The sequence below is a fragment of the Pollicipes pollicipes genome, unplaced genomic scaffold (genome assembly GCF_011947565.3).
Source record: "Pollicipes pollicipes isolate AB1234 unplaced genomic scaffold, Ppol_2.1 Scaffold_7248;HRSCAF=8699_pilon_pilon_pilon, whole genome shotgun sequence".
Classification (NCBI taxonomy): Eukaryota; Metazoa; Arthropoda; class Thecostraca; order Pollicipedomorpha; family Pollicipedidae; genus Pollicipes; species Pollicipes pollicipes.
In genome coordinates, this window is record NW_023597046.1 from 23,665 (window position 1) to 42,756 (window position 19,092).

Below are 19,092 nucleotides of genomic sequence, written 5' to 3' on the forward strand. Positions count from 1 at the left end.
CGCTGAAACCGACGGAGCGGCGCCGCGACCCGAGCCACTCCACCAGCATCTGACGCCTTCAGCCGCACGCGCAGCGCTGGTGACGCCCCCGCGTCACTCCGCCGCTCCAGCGGGACCAGTGCCGTCCGATGGCGGCTGGGCGGCGTCCGGGCTGGTGGCGCCCCCGCGTCACTCCGCCGCTCCAGCGGGACCGGCGCCGTCCGATGGCGGCTGGACGGCGGTCGAGCTGGTGACGTCGGCCGTCCGTCGGCGCTGCTTGGTCGGCGGCCGTTCGGCACCGAGGCGCCGGCCAGTTCGCCGGCAGCGGCTGCTCAGCTCCGGCCAGCCGCCTGCATGAGTACCGTCGGCGCCTCCCTCCGTCCGCGAAGCAGCCGCCTCCACGTCTGGCCGGCCGCGCGGGGCTCAGGCGAGCGAGCGCACGTCTCCAGCGGCCGCAGTGCGCGCACGGCGACTCACACGAGCGCGTTCACCTCGGCCGGCGACGTGCTGAAGCTCAGCGAGGTCTGGCGTGTCAGGCGCACGTTGCGCAGCTGGCTCACCGCCGCCACCACGTCGGCGCGCGCCTCGAAGAACGCCACCAGCGGCGGCTCGGTCAGCACGGACGCGACGAACTGCTCGAACGAGACGGCCCAGTCGGCATCCGGGAGGCGGCCGGCGGCGGACGGCGCCTCGTCGGCCGCCGGCTCCGGCGTCACCTCGGACAGCGCCTCCGACAGCAGCGACATGTCCGTCAGGCCGTCCACCGGCCGCGCCTGCCGGGGTCAGGGGTACGTGGACATTACTCAGGGGTCAGGACAGAGGTCAGCATAGAGCATTAAGGGACGCAAGGAGGCAGAAGAAGTCAGCAGTGGGCCGACAACAGTCAGCTGGTCAACAGGGGTCAACAACAGGTCAACAGGGTTAACAACAGGTCAACAGGAGTCAGCGGAGTAAACAAGTTTAGAAACAGGAGCCGGTGTTACTAACAGTAACAGCAATCGGTGGCTGACATGGGCATAAATAGGAAAAGCTTCACTAGAACCGCCTTCATCTTTCTTGACATAACATGTCATGTGATGATGGTCAACATACCAATGATTACCGACAGGCCACTAAACCGGGTCACGTTAGGTCCCCTATCACTAAACACAAAAGAAGTGTTATCAAAAGTAGCGGCACGACGATGTGTGACTGTTTCTAAAAACTTTTTTTAAAGAATTCAGAGGAAAAGCAGTCCACAGGGTTAATACACCGGTCGTAAAATGACCCATGTCGGCACACTTCGTCGATAACAATGCACTTTTGTAAAGAAATAATGGTGCATGCCGTCAGCAAGTTACACTGCTCGACTACGTCCTGCTATTTACCACATGCATCATTAATGTACGGTACAAAGATGATGATACTTGTGCACAACAGTTCTGCTCGCGCCGACATTACAACGCAGCGCATATGACACACACATGAGCACACAAAGCGTCGAGCACGTGATCGGAAACGCCCGGGTCCGCAGCATGGGCGAACACATTGTCAGTAAATGCACCAGGGTCAAGCGCTCCTTCCTGAGCGCGACGCGCACAGAAGGAGAAACTTCCGAGCCCGTGCTTCTGTGCGCGTAAGCCGGGTTCTGTATACCACATACAACGCCCTACCTAGCAGAGTCCCTGTTTTCCACAGACCCATCTAGACCAGCTAGACAGGCTCGCCGTCAGGCCACGGACCCCAGACTGCCGCCGGCGGCGTCACTGACCTCCGGGCCCTGCAGCACGGCCGACGCCGAGGCCGTGCGCTCCTTCTGAAACCGTTTGCCCACCTCCCCGATCTGCAGCAGCAGCGTCCCTGTCGACCGGCGGCGCCGCAGCGTCAAACGCCACACAGCGCCAAACGCCACACGGCGTCAAACGCCGCACAGCGTCAAACGCCACACGACACAAACATGTACGACGCCCGGCGACAGAACGCAAACACGCTTACGCTCACGCAGCCAAACACATCCCTGTAACGAAGCTGTCCCGCGGGCGTCACGCGAATAGTTCTGACGCATTAAGACGTCGCGGCATAGTTCGCGAACGGCGCATATCAAATAGAGACGGTGCACACGGCGCCCCACGACACAGGCTTGAAATGGCGCGAAACACCAAGTCAGACATCAAGTCTGACTTGATTTCTGACACGCCAGAAACACCAAGTCACACCGGAATCAGACTGATCACTTCCACCACAGCGCCAGCACATCGCTCGCGCGGACGTGAGCAACACTCGTGCCAACCAAAGCTCGTCAAAAGACTCGGAACACCACGCCACCGTTCGCCACGTGCCACACCCGCCTCTGCGCCCCCTGCCCGCTCCGCCGACCGTCCCCGCCGGAGCCCGCTCTCACCGACGTGCGCGATCGAGTGGAAAATCTCCGGCCGCGTCTGCTCCTCGCTGAACATGTCGTACAGCGCGCGCCACATGTAGATGAACTGCTTCTGGTTCATCATCGGCACCTGCGACGACTCCTCGCCAGTGCCGCTGGCGCCTGGCGGCGGAAAAGGAAACTGTTCGGGCACCGCGGCTGGCGGCTGCCGACTCCACGCGCCGGCCACGCCACAAACCAAGCCACGCGACGGTCCAAGCGTTACGGCTGCCGAACACCACAGGCCTGGCGATAATGCTTAGGTTCGAGCCACGCGGCTGGTGACCGCTCCTTCAGCGAGTAATGACGGAAGTTCTGTTAATGATGACGCCGCTACTGACACCTAGACACACTACAAACGATACCTTCTTGGCGGAAGTCTCAAGCGCGACATCCAGCAGAAGACAGGCATCCACAGCCTGACTGGAGATCGAAATTTTCAGTAGCTTGAATAGTATCAGGTGGTAAGTACCGTTGTCTGACGTGTTCAAAAAGCCTCCGGATGTATTGGTCTCTGGTGCCGTCCCATGACCTTGGACGTCCCATGACTGACCTGAGGCCCTCTGGTGCCGCTGACTGACCTGAGGTGGAGCTAGTGCCGCTGACTGACCTGAAGCGCCCCCGGTGCCGCTGACTGACCTGAAGTGAACTGGTGCCGCAGACTGACCTGAAGCGCCCCTGGTGCCGCTGACTGACCTGAGGTGAAGCTGGTGCCGCTGACTGACCTGAAGCGCCCCTGGTGCCGCTGACTGACCTGAGGTGAAGCTGGTGCCGCTGACTGACCTGAAGCGCCCCTGGTGCCGCTGACTGACCTGAGGTGAAGCTGGTGCCGCTGACTGACCTGAAGCGCCCCTGGTGCCGCTGACTGACCTGAGGTGAAACTGGTGCCGCTGACTGACCTGAAGCGTTCCTGGTGCCGCTGACTGACCTGAGGTGAAACTGGTGCCGCTGACTGCCCTGAGGTGAAACTGGTGCCGCAGACTGACCTGAAGCGCCGCTGGTGCCGCTGACTGACCTGAGGTGAAGCTGGTGCCGCTGACTGACCTGAAGCGCCCCTGGCGCCGCTGACTGACCTGAGGTGAAGCTGGTGCCACTGACTGACCTGAACCGCCCCTGGTGCTGCTGACTGACCTGAGGTGAAGCTGGTGCCGCTGACGGTGCGCGAGCGGTGCCCATCGCCCAGCACCAGCTCGCGCATCTCGGCCAGACTGATGGGCGGCGGCTCGGCGTCAGACAACGCCTCGAAGTACTCGCACGCCTCCGACGCCACCTCGGTGTTGTCTGCCGACCGCCGCAGACGGGAGGCGTCAGTGGCGCTCGCCACAAGCCGGCGCCGGCGCCAGTGCACACTCCCGCACGGCGGTGACGAGTCGGCGGCGCGACACGACTCGTCACATGGCTCGTGTTCGGCTGCGGCGACGCTCGGGGGCTATGTGGCGGCGGGTTGACGCCGCGGCGCCATCAGGGGTCGGCCGGCGCGCCGGTCGAAGGCCGGAGCGCGCGAGGACGGCTGTGCAAGGCGACTAATCGCCGCCAACGACGGCCTTCGGTTTGGTTGGACAGGCTGTAATACTTCGGATAGCTTGGAGCGCAGCAGCAGCGTCCACACAACGAGCTCTGCTTAGTGAGCATCCTGGTCGCAATGCTTCACAGCTACAAGGTTCGAGCGTGCTTGGTTTGCGATGATACAGTTAGAAGGTCAGGGGCCGGGCGAGCGCGCTACAGACCGCACAGCGAGCATGCCGGGCCGGCCCGGGGGAGTCCACCTCGTCGTCGGGCGGGTGTGGCGTCTCACCCGAGATGGGCGAGTCCATCTCGTGCTGGTCGAGTAGCGGCGGCAGGTGGAGGCAGTAGAAGAGCCGGAGGCGCCGCGGCAGGTCACTGCGGGTCATCAGGCCGAGCAGCCAGGCCAGCTGGCGCAGGTCCAACAGACCGTCCCCACTGGTGTCCATCAGCTGCGGCACGGGAACACGGCACAGTCGCAGTACAGTGCAGCGCATAGTCACAATAGCGCCGCGTACAGTCGGAGTACAGTGCAGCGCACAGTCGCAACAGAGCCGCAGTCACAGCACAGTGCCGCGCACAGTCGCAGGAGTGCCGCGCACAGCCACAGTACAGTACCGCGCAGTCGCAGCACAGAGCCGCGCACAGCCGCAGGAGTGTCGCGCACGGTCGCAGCGCAGGACATCTGCAGCACACAGTCCCACCGTACAGGACAGTTGATTCAGTGGCACAGCGCTGAACGGCTGCCTCACACGGTTGAACGGCCAACATGTTCGACATGGCCCAGCTGCGAGGGAGAGTGTTCTGTTTTGGCTGTCGCCCAGCTTCACGAACGCGTCTGAGGACTACTTATGACCGGACGTGCGACAATATCGATAAAAGGTGGGGGCGTCAGGCTGAACTACGTTTACATTTGAAGAGTATCTCCGTGTCTTTGACGAAACATTCACCACGAAGGTGGCTGTTAAAAAAGACGTCAAAAGCTTTTGCTGTATTTAACTGCCGTCGGAAAAGCACAGCCGGCAGCCTCGCGCCGCGGATAGTTCGCTGCCAATGTTCCCGGCTCAAATCTGCATTCATCTGAGGCGTTCACTGACACGGAGCTCCGATGGAAAAGGCCCACCGGGCTAGTGGGTGTGCCGCGTGGTGATCGAACTCAAAGCCGCGTTTGCGCCACAAGGATGGCAGAACGCCAGCTGCATGTCTGTCAGCATGTCATGTCAGCATGTCAGCATGTCATGCCTGAGACACGGCGGGGTCGCGCTGCTTTACAAAAAAAATCTAGAAGCAAAGGTTCTTACCCCTGAATCAAGCGAGGAATACGAGAACATCGCCCCCGCAATAAGAGACGGGCGTGAGATACGTGCTATGCGCGCCATGGACGAGGAACAGAGCGTGTGAGGTCTCACACTGGAGGCCGTGGAGACGTCCGATGGTAATGCTGTCACCTCACCGACCCGGCACCGAGGGCAGCTGCTCAAGTCTCACCTTGAAGGCGCGAGAGGCGATGCTGTCCGCCATGGAGCCGGCGCTCCAGTTACACAACTTGTGGAAGAGGGTGTGGAAGAGGGGGTAGTCCACCTGGCGACGGCATCAATGGTGAGAGGTGGCGCTAGGCGACCCTGTTCCTCTTCCCCCACACCCCCACATACACCAGCCCAATAGACATCATCTACCATGCCATCTATCGTTCAGGGAGGCACACTGTACCTCTGGCACCCCGCCAGTTCCATAACGGGACAACCCCTTATCAGGGTGGGCACGACTCCCCAATATTTGACCGATCAGAGCGCCAGGGAGCTCCACTCGGACGCCGCCAGCGCGAGCCCCGGTACCCGACCCCCCCCTCCCCCCCCCCCCCAGCCCCCGCACGGCCACCAAACATCGCCCGCGTGTCTCGCTCCCCACGTCACCCGCCAGCGGGCCCACGCCGCCGGACGCCGGCGTGCCGGCTCAATCAGCCGAGCAAACAACACACACGCCGGCCGGAGGACGGCCGGTGTCAGATCACAGGCACTGGCATCGACCCGGCCGTGTCACTCCCCTGGCATGACGCGCTGAGGCCGCCTTGCTGGAATCTCGCGACGTCTTCGATTCTAAAGCCATATACCCAATTCGATTCTAAAGCCAAACACCGTACCGACACAAAAACGATCCGAATTATGATGTCAAAGTCCTTGAGCTGACAGCAATCCACCTTCCGCGAGTGCGGAGGCACTCGTTACGCGTTGTTATCAAGCAAACACCGGCAGTACCATACACACACCGGTGTTTTAAGCCGCGCTCATGGCCACGAATGGTCCGACGACAGTCAGCTTACAGTCACACAGTCACAACCCGCGTCACGTCCGATACAACACGCACAATCCCGCCAACACTTCCCCGAGCCCCGGCGCGGTGCCCTCCTCTCTGGAAGCCGCCGGCGGCGCCCCGACGCCTCGGTTCGGCAGGTCAGAGCGCGGCACCCGTCCGTCGGGGCGCACTGACCCCCCCCCCCCCCTCCCCTCCGAGACCGCGCCGGGGAGCCGGCCGAGCCGGGCGCCCACCTTGTACAGCTGGTAGTTGTGCACGGACGGGTCCTGCTTCTCGGCCGGGTCGGGCAGCGCGCCGCGTCCGTACGACTGCAGCGTCAGGTACTCCTCCTTGATGTAGAGGAACAGGTCCTGCCGAGGCGTCACGGCACAGTCACCGGCCGCCGCGCCTGAGTACGACTGTACTTTTGATGTGGCGCCGCCAAAGGCATTGGTTGGATGAATTGACGGGGCTTATGGCTTCAGAGGCACTGCGCAACCTACACACGGCGACAAGCCTGCGAGAGGGTGTGAGCTCTCGTCATGGATTTGCCCATGTATAGTGGGACAATAAATGAAACAAAGGCTGGCGAGGACAGAGGACTAGACAACACATGACTGCGCAGCAGGAGACATGACAGGACAGGACAGGACAGGACAGGACAGGACAGGACAGAACAGAACAGAACAGAACATAGTAGAGCAGAACAGAACATAACATAACAAAGTTTAGTAGAGTAGAGCAGAGCAGGGCAGGGCAGAGCAGAGCACGACAGAACAGGACAGGACAGGACAAAGTTGCACAGCACAGCACAGCACAGCGCAGGGCACGGCACGGCACGGCACGGCAGGGAACGGCAGCACAGGACAGCACAGGACGGGATCTGACCTTCAGCTCTGCCGCCGTGAAGAACTGCTCAGCCTCCACACAGCGGATCATGCTGTTCATCGTCGAGTCCTCGATCGTCTGGATCACCTGGTGACGTGAGAGAACGTGACGTCACCCACACGGCCTGCGTCGAGGTGTTCGGGCGCGGCCATGGCGGTCTGAACACGCAGGGCAACCCTCACGTACACTCAGCGGTCCTGGACCAGCTCATACCAGCCCACCGAACCTCACAGTTATAGGAGCAATCGCAAAATAGCTGAACCATGGTCTCCATTATGACGCCTACTCATATATCTCAATGACGATACCTAAGTGCACACGCCCTGCCGGGGAAGCGTGAAGGCCGAGTGATTAGCTCCTCGGAACCACACGTGGGGGCGCAGGTTCGAATCCTGGGAGCAGCATGGCCTCTGAGCCCTGCTATAGCCAATGCGGTCCCTGGAGGTCGATGAAGCGGGGGCGCAACGACATGCGTCGCGTCCTCTTTTCATAAAAACGCTGCTGCACTCGACGGTGGCGCCACGCGGCGGCGCTCACCTTGAGCCGGTGCTTGAGCCGCAGGCGCTCGATGGCCGAGTTGGTCAGCTTCCCGAAGTTGGTGTACGCCTCGTATATCAGCAGCGAGACGTCGATGCTGGTGTTCTGCAGCAGCCAGAAGCCGGCGGACGATCGGGGGCGTCACACGACGCCAGACAAGCAAAACATATGAATGCAGACCGGCAATGCAGACAGCGGTAGAAAACAGTCAATGAGTCTATGGACAGCTGTGGAAGTGCCGCACTTTCATCTGTGCCTCCGCACGCACGAGAGCAGGATACGCCCGCATGGCCGCAACACGGCCAGATTTTTACAGGCTCGGACACGGTGAAAGAAGCCGTGACGGACAAAGAACACGTTACAGTGAAAACGTAGGCTTCATGTTCAAGAACTAGGGAAAACACGTTTGCGATCAGGGAGCAAACGATGCAGCAGTGTCTTCAGGTGCATGACAGCTTGGCTAGCGGATGTGTTTAGTCGTTAACCTAATGACTAGTCAATGTTGCAATCATATAAGCAGGTTACGGCAGATATTTCACAGCATTTTCCGTCCCGATACTTAAGGCAGTTGTCATGCTAATGACGTCACAGGCAACTGACGTCAACGGCATATCCGCCAGCGCCTCACTGCCTCTAGCATTTTCTCTCTGCTCGGTGCTTCCAGAGTGCTACGTATGCAATCAGTCACAATCTACTTTCGTTGTCACCCACTCTCTTAAGGGCATGTCAGGCACAGAAAGCGCGGATAAAATCGCACAGGGCCGGGACACGGAACTTACTAAAACAAATGCGAAAGGACGCATTTTCCCATTCCAAGCCATCTCCCACACCACGCCGAGCACAGATCCAGACACAGTACAAATATAACAGGGAGCTTCCCGCGTGCTGCGTGCAATGCCAGCCATGTGATAGCCATGCGGTGCCCACCTAAGCCACATCGGGCGAGGTCGGGGCATACCAGGACAGGTCAAAAAGGAAGGCCGTCACGTCACGCGAAACTTGGCGCAGCCCCGTCCGGTCTGGTCTGATCTGGTCTGGTTTAATAGGATCTGGTCTGGTCTAATCTGCTCTGGTCGGGTCGGGTCGGGTCGGGTCGGGTCGGGTTGAATTAATTCGTTCGTCCAAAAAGCAACGGCGTGACGTCACCACTGTCTAAGAGCGCGCCGCCGAAGCGTCGACCGGCCCGGCGGCACCCAGTTCAGCCACGGCACAGGGTCACGACGGGGGTCGCCGGGGCCGCCCGAGGGTACAAGACCAGGGCCACGGCACGCCGCAGGCCCCGGCAGACCACAGACCATCAGCGGGGCGGGGACGGGGGCGGGGGACGCCGTGCACGGCTACACTACAGCCGCGGCCACGGCGCGGCGGCTGACCTGGCCATCAAGCAGCGTTAAACAGTCGGTGCCCAGCTCTGCGTCCTGAAAGAGGGCAGAACGCGGCGCGCTTCATGCTCAAGTCCCGGCTGTGGTAGTGGCCGTACGGCAGCAGCAGGGGAGGGGGGGGGGGGCAGCGGGATCAGTGGGCGGGGCGTAGCTCGGCTGGGAGACCGCGCCTCGGAAGTAGAGCGTTAACCGTGAAAACCGGACGGCAAAAGCGGCGGCGCCAGGGAGGCGAAGAGCGAGGAAAGTGAAGCGAACAGTACCCGCGAGACGCCTGGCGGGATTGCTCCTAGCGCACTCCAACAACGTACGCTTTCAGTATGTGGCGTCGACGCTGACCACAGACGGGTCGGTCGCCAGATTAAGCCAGGGCCGCCAGCCAAACGCTGCACTCCGCAAATCGAGCGATAGCAGATAGCAGCAGAGCCTTAGTGGGTCAAAAGCGCAAAACGAGCTCAGTGAAACTCGACAAATCGCAACGGAGCATCGCCGCCAGTCACGCCGTCTCCAAATGAGCTCAAGTAGCCCACCACGGGCCCGGACCGGTAACCGGAGCGTCGTCGCAAGTCACGCCGCCTCCAAATGAGCTCAAGTAGCCCACCACGGGCTCGGACCAGTAACCGGAACGTCGCCGCGAGTCACGCCGCCTCCAAATGAGCTCAAGTAGCCCACCACGGGCTCGGACCGGTAACGAGCGGCGCGCTCCCAGCACCGAACGGCGCTCTGAATGGCACTCGGAGCAGCGTATTTTCAGCCAGTATTTCCAATGCTGATTATCGCGCTTACCCCGCGCCTGAGACCACGCGGTGGCGGAAGTTGCGGGCTCTCGCTTGACATCAGATTGCGGCCAACGCCCCTTTGCGGCACCAGGATTCGCGGGTGTGGACAGGACGGTATTAGCCCGAAGCGTCGACACTCATCCTCCACTCCTACGTGGCGAAGACGGCGTTGATTTCCTCTCACAATGACGATACAGGTGCATGCCACAACCATGACATGTACCACAATCGTGCAAAAATATTTCGACAGCCAGACGTATCAGGCGTGCGGAGCACAAGGTGAGGCCTTCTGAATGTGATGGCCATCTGACAGGCGCAGCGCCAGCCGCAGCAGGACTTCAAGCAGACCGAGGAAAGATGCCCTCAGCAGTTAGTTATTGGTGATTACAGGCGCAACGACTGCCCAGGCCATTTCGCGACCATGCTTTAGCAAAGCGCCACCGAATCTCCTGTGTATATTACAGTGCTGAGGTTTGAACGACCAAGAACAATATCAGCAGTTATCTTTACATGCAGTGTGGAAGAGACGAGTCCCTGAACAGCGTGCGTAAATGTGGTTTTTAATCCCGCCCTCCACCCGAGCTTGCCATGAGCTCGTGACCGCACGCGGCAGACTCCCCTCCCGTGTATGTGCACGATCCGCCGGGACGTCACCACGCAGGCGCGCGGCGGCGGCGGCGGCCGGCGGCGACTGACCAGGTGTTTGGTGTCGGGCTTGTAGTAGGTGTAGAACACCGACTGGCCGACGCGGACCGGGATGTCCGAGTTGGTGACGGCCTCCAGGTACCGGCACAGGCACGTCATCGCCTCGCCGTCGTCGCGGCAGTCTGCGGCGGCGGCCGGCGTCATCGGGACAGGGGCGACGGGCGACAGGGACCGCCCAACGACGCTGGGAGAACGGCTGTGGCGTTGGCGAACGGTGCGTGAGCAAGTGACGGCGCCGCATCGGCAGATCAGATGACGATGAGATGATGACCATGATGACATGGCGGCAAAATAATAATGACGTGACGGGATGATCAGATAATGATGAGCGTGACTGATGATGTCTGGGCAGACAAGTCAAAATATTATACGGGGGGGGGGGGGGGGAGGGCGATACAGTGCACGAGATCGCACCCTTCGGCGCATACATAGTGCGTACAAGTCACTCAAGTACTTCGATCACTTAGAACGTGCCAGCAATGTACAGGGAACGTCACCGTAAAGTTTGCAAGCATTGAATCAATGCGTACCGAACAAGCCGGGCTTTGTAAAAAAGGAAATGGGACAAATCGACGCAACGACTACTGGGAGGGTAGCGCCATCACGCTCGAAGATGGCTCCCCAATCTTCACGAAACCTCGCGGTCTCCTAGCCCCGGCCGGACCGGCGCTCGACGCTCACCCTCCAGGGCGGCCCGGTTGGCATCCAGCACGGCCAGCGCCACCATGAAGTTGGTGCGAGCACCGTCGAACAGGAAGCAGTCCATCACGTTCACCGCCGACTCAAACGGCATCACGCTGGCGGGGGGGAGAGCGAGGCGAAGTCAGGGAGGGGCCGGGGCGTCAGGGAGTGACTTGGAGCATCAGGGAGGGGCTGGGGGGAGGGGCGGGCGCTAGGGAAGGACAGGGGCTTCAGGGATGGGCTGGGGGCGTCAGAGGGGCTGGAGCGTCAGGGAGGGGCTGGGTGGAACCGGCGACAGCACCAGCCGGTCGGAACGCAAGGACAGGATTTCGGAGCGATCTGAAGGCCGGCGGATGGTTATGACGCACGGACTTTCACCGGGCAAAGTTCAGCGGGTGGTAGCTCGTCCCGACTACTCACCAGTCCGGGAAATTACAATACTGAGGATTAACATCACGTTATCTTTTTTTGGCCCGCAATTCCACAACCAGTCGCAGCGTCACTTTGACCATCGCATCCTCGGTTGGTCTCCACAACGCATCTGAACGCGTCTGTTGCTCAGTGCCCTGCAACGGTTCCTAGCGATACCAAGCCTCGTGAGCAGCGTCCATTACCATGTACACCAAACACCACACGAATCCAGTCCGAAAAGAACTAATCAACGCGAAGGCATTGCTGGAAAATGCGTCACACCGTGGTCTGTTTGCACTCATAAAACGTGATCACGAAAGGCAGCCAGATTCTCTGTGCGGAGGCAGAAGTGAAGGCTACCCGATTGTAAGCGCCACCTGCCACGGCCATCTCCAGCCGTGTCAGCTGACTAATCCACCCCGAGGGCGCAGGGGCGTCAGCGGAGGCGGTTAACCCGCCGGCGTACCTGAGGAAGATGGTGAGGAACCAGGAGAGGGAGATCATGCCCACCACGCCCAGCTGCTCCAGCTTGGTGTAGAGGTCGGGCAACTCCACCGAGATCAGGTCCTCCAACACCCCCTGGTCCACCAGCGCTCCCACCACCTGAGCGACAGATCAACATCAGGTCAGGTCCTCCGGCATCCTCTGGTCCACCAGCGCTCCAACCACCTGAGCAACAGATCAACATCAGAGGCCAGGTCCTCCAGCACCCCTGGTGCACCAGCGCTCTCACAACCTGACCAGCAGTGCGACTCAGACGATCCAGGACTTGCGCTAGGTAGCTCTGGACATGCCAATAACCTTGGCGTACACGGCACACCATTTGCGGTCACAGCCGGTAACTCAAAAAGCCAACAAGCGGACGGCCACCACACCGCACTGGGGCAGCGCAGTTAGATGGCGACGACTCCAGGCGTTTGCGCTCTAGCCGCGCACGCTTCAAACCCGGCCCACAGTCGGTCACACTCGTCCGCTCGGCCGCCGCGGTGCTGGTGTGAGTGGCGGCTGTTCAACAGTGTAATCACCGGGCCGCCCCATGTGGGGCCCGGACGCGCGAACCCCGTGACCGGTTCAAGGAACAGCCTGACCCGGTCAGTAGCTCCAGCATCGCGGTGGCCGCGGTGATGGGGCACCTGACGCCGGACGTCTGCAGTGTCAGATGAGGAGTACTGGAGTAACAGAGTTGCTAGACGCCTCATTCCACGGCCATGTTCCAGGAGGACGTGGCCACGTGCAGACCAGCTCCCTCGCACGTTCAGGCTCTCTCCAAGGTCCCCAGATGGGTAGGAACCCCCCTCCCTACACCCCACTCTGCCTTCCCTGCCACGCCTTGGTACTGCAACACGCCATGGGCAACAGGCTGGGTGTCAACGTGAACACCACAGCTCTCTCCGCGTACCCTTCCCCACCCACCCACTCACTCGTCGCCCTGTGGGCTGCGGGTGGTTCCTGGGCAGAGTCAGCCTTTCTCCAGCCACAACGATGGCGCGTAAGGCCGCGGCTGGCCTGGGGGAGTGACCCGGCCGACTCTCACCCCCTCCCACCTTCGTGTTGTAGTAGTCTGGCAGCAGCCGCTCACAGATGGCCACCATCAGCCAGAAGGCCTGCTCCTCGGAGCAGTACAGCAGCAGCACCGACGCCACGATGTTCATGGCCTGGCAGTAGCCTGCGGCCGCGGGGCAGAGCGCAAGTCAGAGTCGCGATGAGCTCTTGGCAGCGGCCTCAGAGGCGCGCAGGACGGCAAGTGGCGGACTTTCGCCCAGCTGCTGAGATATAGACAGTCGCTGATCAACCGAGCACTCGGTTTCTGTCGAGAAGTAGCATCATCTGCTCATGCAGACCATATATGTGTCTCCTGCGCTAAAGCTTCATCGCAATCGATCCTATCGACAAGATCTATCCGAGCCTCCAACCTCGCACCCCGCTTCAATCCCGGCAGCACTGACCGATGTTAGGGTTCCTCCCTCAGAAGGTCGCCATCACCGACTGGCATTGGCGTTTTGTAGACGGTGCCCCCCACCACTGACCTGATGCTGGAATGTTATCACCAGCCTCTTTCCTCCTTCACCCACACTACTGCTCGACGCTGTAGTTCCCCCGCCCCACCATCACTGCTCGACGCTGGAGTTCCCCCGCGCCGGCCCACTGCCTGACGCTGGAGTTCCCCCCGCCCCGCCACCTCCCAGCTGCTGACCGATGTTGGGGTTGCGCAGAGCGTAGCGGGTGAGCACGCGACGTAGGCGTTGATGCCGGTGGGCGACTGGAAGGCCTGGTGCTCGGGCAGCGGAACGGTGCAGGTACGCGCTCGATCCTCGTCCGCCGCCGGGCACCGCACCGAGCGCGCCCGCTGCGCCAGCTGCACGTAAGTAGCCCGGGTGTGTCGCCATCTCGTGGGCAGGCGCCTGAAGTTCAAGTGTTGATGTTAGACCGCCAGGCGACGGGAAGAGCGGCGCGCGACGGCAGGCGGACGCGGTGGGACTGCCGGCCGATGAACGGGCACGGACTGACCTTTTCTAAGGTAAAATGATCAGTGCAGATATTTAGCCGTTGACCCGTTACATTGGATTTCGTCACAATGTCACGCGGCCACGCGCTAGTCGAAAAGCGCATGCCTCCGCACGTTGCGATAAGGTAATTGAAAAACTAATCAGTACGAGCTGAGCGCCATGTCCCGCACCCAGTGCACCTCAGCTTGACAAGTCTTCACCTCACACCGCGTGCAGAAAGTCGCGGGCTTTGAGCCAGGCCCCCGGCCGCGAGTTCCGCCCCACAGCAATCAACGTAACAGATGGCGACGCTAAATGACCTAACTTAGGTGTTAAATGTCACACCGACCCCGAGCAATGACCTTCCCAGTGGCCGCCGGCCGCTAGGGTCAGCGCCTGGCCACTCACACACGCGAACAGAGCGCCCAAGGCTCTCGGCTGCCCTATCTGAGAAGAGCACCCAGAGCTTCGCTGCCCCCCCCACCTGAGAAGAGCACCCAGAGCTCGGCTGTCCCACCTGAGAAGAGCACACAGAGCTCGGCTGCCCCACCTGAGAAGAGCATCCAGAGCTCGGCCCGCAGCGTCGAGGGGATGCCCTTGAGCACCAGCTGACTGGTGGCCGAGGTGCGGTACATGGTCATGCCGTGGCCGTACTCGTCGAAGAGGTGCTCCCACTGCTCCTGCAGCAGGGAGGGGTAGGGGCGTCACCGCCGGGCCCGAGGCGGCGGGCCCTCTGGCACGGTCATAGCGAGAGCAGGGCCAGACCCGAGCGCTAGAGCCTGTACGCGCACACATGCTTAACAGGGCGAGACAGACGTGGGCTGGCCAACGCATAATGGGGTGAGTGAAAGATGTCAGTACAAACGGCCAGATGAAGACGGTGCGCCGACATTCGACGGCAAGGCTACGGCAACGGGAGCGGAAACCGGGACAAGGATGAGGGCGAGTAGGATGGCGACTGCGACTGCGACGGGCACGGGCACGGGCACGGGCACGGGCACGGGCGCGGGCACGGGCACGGGTACGAGCACGGACACAGGCACAGGCACAGGCACAGGCACGGGCACGGGCACGGACACGGACACGGACACGGACACGGACACGGACACGGACACGGACACGGACACGGACACAGGGAGCGGTAACAGCTCACCTCCTTCTTCAGCTGCCCGGCCGGTGGTCTCCGGCGAGGCGGGGCTGGGGAACTGGTACATCAGCGGCTGGCAGCTCCCACGGCTCCTGGGCGCCCCCTGTCGGCAGCGACGCCTCACGCTCAGCGGCGGACCCCAACGGCAGAGGCGCTCGCATGCGCCGAGCGGCGCACTTCGACGCGCCGCACGCACACCAAGACACGTCGCACAGCCAGCTTAACAGATGTTTCCACCACACCTTTCACGGTCCTACACGTTACATCACGTTTCATTGTGCGACGCCAGGCTTTCGCCATGGTATATTTGGCAAATAATCCTATCGATATATGCACAACACGACGTTTCAGTGTTTTCATGGAAACATGGCCGGCCGCCAAGCCAGCCACCAGCCCGCGACAGGTGTTCCGAAGCGCGTGCGTGACCGTGGCGGGTCGGGTTTTACCTTGTGACTTGCCCTGCTGATCCGAGTCGACAACAATGTAACCCGAACTGTTGGACGACACGCTCTGGATGCTGACTCGATCAGCGCTCGGTCTGTCCACACAGAGCGTTGCCATGGTGACCGCTGGGCGACGCTACACGTCGGAGACTGGACCATGGCATCGGCGCCACAGTCAGTGGACGCTGACAGGAGGCGGCAGCCATGAGCACCAATAAACGACGTCGTGACAGCCGGCGCTCAGCACGCGCAGACGAGCGTGATCATCCGCCGAACACAACCAGGACGCGGGATGGCGCCCGCCCGAGCTGTGTTACAGCCCACAGGACATAGCGCAAAGCCGCCAAAAACCACGTCCCCAATCGTGTGCGCCAGCTCATCGCCGTCGAGCTGGATGCAGCCGCACGCCAACCAAACAACCAGCCGACGCGCACCTACCAGCACGGCCCGCCTCGCCGGCCACCGACGACGACAGCAACGTCGCCAACCACGCCAGCAGCGCGAGCGTTCTCCCCCAACAGGATCGCGGACGGGGCGTGTGGCACGCTCGTGCCGGCCGCCGGCGCGCGTCGGCAGACCTCCCCGCGTGCCCCGCCTCTCGGCCGCCTCTCCCCCCCCCCCCCACACACACTCACGCCGCCGCGCAGGTGGTGAGCCGGGCCAGGAACTCGGCGATCCGCTCGAGCACGAAGTCGCGGTCGGCCACCTGGGCGAACAGGAAGCTCTGGCGGTGCTTCATCGAGACGCAGATGGCCGACGACAGGTCCTGCGTGCAGCCCGGCGAGTCGGCCCGCTCCACCAGCGAGACGTCGCGCAGGGGCACGATCAGCGACACCAGGCCCTTCACCTGGCGACGGGCAGATCGGGGGCCAGTCAGGGGCAGGCGGGGAGGAGGGGCGGGTGGTCAGATGTTAGGGACACCATCAGCGACACCAGGCCCTTCACCTGGCGACGGACAGATCAGGGGCCCGTCAGGGGCGGGCAGGGGAGGGTCGGGGTGGCCAGATGTTAGGGGCGAACGGGGAGGGGGGTAGGGGCGGTCAGATGTCAGGGCCGGTCAGGGGTTCCTCGAGGGTGGGCAGAGGTCGTTCAGGGATTCATCAGGGGCCGGGCCAGGGGCGGTTAGGAGCCGGGCCATGAGAAGATCTGGGGGTCCGTTTAGAGCGAGGGCCTGGTTAGAGGCTTCTCAGGGTCCGGGCGGGGTCGAGAACCATCAGCAGTGCCGGTCCCGTGCTTCCCGGCGACGGCGCGCGCACCGCCACAGAACGACCGGGCCAGAGAGCTGTCCGTGCCAGGAAGCGCATACGACAAGTTTGACGACGGACACCGGACGCTACATCGAAGCCGCGGTTTCTTCCAAACAACAGGTGCGGCATCGGAAAAGTCAGCTTTGTCTCCGCCCCGACGGCACGTGCCGACACCACCAGCATCGTGACCACCTAACGCCACCAACCACCGAGCGTGGGCCCCCACAAACACCCCGTCCATAGCAATCACGCATCCGGCCCCCGCCACTCGAACAGCGCAACAAGCCAACCAGGTGGGCTGTACAACCTTTGGAAACGCATCAACAAGAGCGGGCATCGATGCCCGTTGATTGGTCGGCGCGTGTTTCTTTCCAGGGATGACAACACAATACACACGTGTCTCAAAAACGATGTAACGGACGCCGACGTGTTCACAGTACAATCACACGCACATGCACACACCTACCCAATCACGCCCTCGCACGCAAGAGCGACTGCGCACGTATGTCTGCCACACACACGCATGAGCAGGCACACAGCCCCCAGCCGTACTCCCGTCTACACGATTACGCTACCCGAGCGCACCCATAGCCGCACGCACGCCTGAGTCCGCACGCTGGTGCTCAGAACGCTGGACCCAGGCGGGAACACGGTGCCAGCAGCGCAGTCTGCACGCTGGGGTGTCTGAACCGAGCCCCATTCCGTCAGCAAGAGCGGCGAGCAAGTCGTCCGTGCTGCCGTGTGAGCCCTGAGCCAGCGGCGCTGGTCAGCAGCGGCGTCACCCTCCGAGCAGCAGCTCCCGTCAGTCAGCGCCAGCGCCGGAAGCCCTGAGCCAGCGACGCTGGTCAGCAGCGGCGTTACCCTCCGAGCAGCAGCTCCCGCCAGTCAGCGCCAGCGCCGGAAGCCCTGAGCCAGCGACGCTGGTCAGCAGCGGCGTTACCCTCCAGCAGCAGCTCCCGCCAGTCAGCGCCAGCGCCGGAAGCCCCGAGCCAGCGACGCTGGTCAGCAGCGGCGTTACCCTCCGAGCAGCAGCTCCCGCCAGTCAGCGCCAGCGCCGGAAGCCCTGAGCCAGCGACGCTGGTCAGCAGCGGCGTTACCCTCCGAGCAGCAGCTCCCGCCAGTCAGCGCCAGCGCCGGAAGCCCTGAGCCAGCGACGCTGGTCAGCAGCGGCGTTACCCTCCGAGCAGCAGCTCCCGCCAGTCAGCGCCAGCGCCGGAAGCCCTGAGCCAGCGACGCTGGTCAGCAGCGGCGTTACCCTCCGAGCAGCAGCTCCCGCCAGTCAGCGCCAGCGCCGGAAGCCCTGAGCCAGCGACGCTGGTCATCAGCGGCGTTACCCTCCGAGCAGCAGCTCCCGCAGTCAGCGCCAGCGCCGGAAGCCCTGAGCGCGACGCTGGTCAGCAGCGGCGTAACCCTCCGAGCAGCAGCTCCCGCCAGTCAGCGCCAGCGCCGGGCCAGCGGCGCGGGCGGAAGGGGGCAAAGGACTCTGAGCAGCGGCCGGTTCCGCTCTCTGTCACGCTCACGCGTGTGCCCGTCCGGGGAACAGGCCGGAGGCAGGGTACAGACGCACGCTGGTTTGAGTGACGAGCAGTTCGCCATGCGGTGAACTGCGGGGCTTACGACTCCGGCGCGGGGGGGCCACTCGGCAGATGGCTGACAGGACCCCTGCGGCGAACTGCGGGGTGTCACGACTCCGGCGCGGGCGGGCCACTCGACAGACGGCTGACAGGACCCCTGCGGCGAACTGTGGGGTGTCACGACTCCGGCGCGGGCGGGGCCACTCGACAGACGGCTGACAGGACCCCCCGGTGAACTGCGGGGCGTTACGACTCCGGCGCGGGCGGGGCCACTCGGCAGACGCTGACAGGGCCCCTGCGGCGAACTGCGGGGGTGTCACGACTCCGGCGCGGGCGGGGCCACTCGACAGACGGCTGACAGGACCCCTGCGGCGAACTGCGGGGTTCCCGACTCATGCGCGGGCGGGGCCACTCAAAAGACGGCTGACCAGACCCCTGCGGCGAACTGCGGGGTGTCACGACTCCGGCGCGGGCGGGGCCACTCGGCAGACGGCTGACGGGGTGCTGGCAAAGCCGGCGTTACAACCCTCTCCTGCCAGTGTCAGCTGAGCGCGGCGCGCTTATCCGACGCCAATGCGGAGTCGAGAATCGAGAATGCGGCAACGACGTTAGACGTTCTCCCTTCCACTTCGCGAAGCAATAT

General features: G+C 62.5%; 1 protein-coding gene across 1 annotated transcript; it reads right to left on the reverse strand.

The window, feature by feature from the left end:
- Positions 1 to 264: 264 nt before the first annotated feature.
- On the reverse strand, positions 265 to 16,475 carry LOC119110908 (TBC1 domain family member 9; the record flags this gene model as incomplete). Its single annotated transcript, XM_037234784.1, has 20 exons — positions 265 to 752; positions 1,730 to 1,818; positions 2,360 to 2,500; positions 3,509 to 3,658; positions 4,173 to 4,332; positions 5,369 to 5,461; positions 6,427 to 6,543; positions 7,061 to 7,147; positions 7,598 to 7,702; positions 8,971 to 9,015; positions 10,452 to 10,582; positions 11,142 to 11,257; positions 12,019 to 12,155; positions 13,097 to 13,218; positions 13,747 to 13,812; positions 14,589 to 14,718; positions 14,965 to 15,002; positions 15,208 to 15,288; positions 15,632 to 15,723; positions 16,264 to 16,475. Coding segments are annotated over 20 exons (2,412 nt in total), but the record flags the coding sequence as incomplete, so codon positions are not given.
- Positions 16,476 to 19,092: the final 2,617 nt, after the last annotated feature.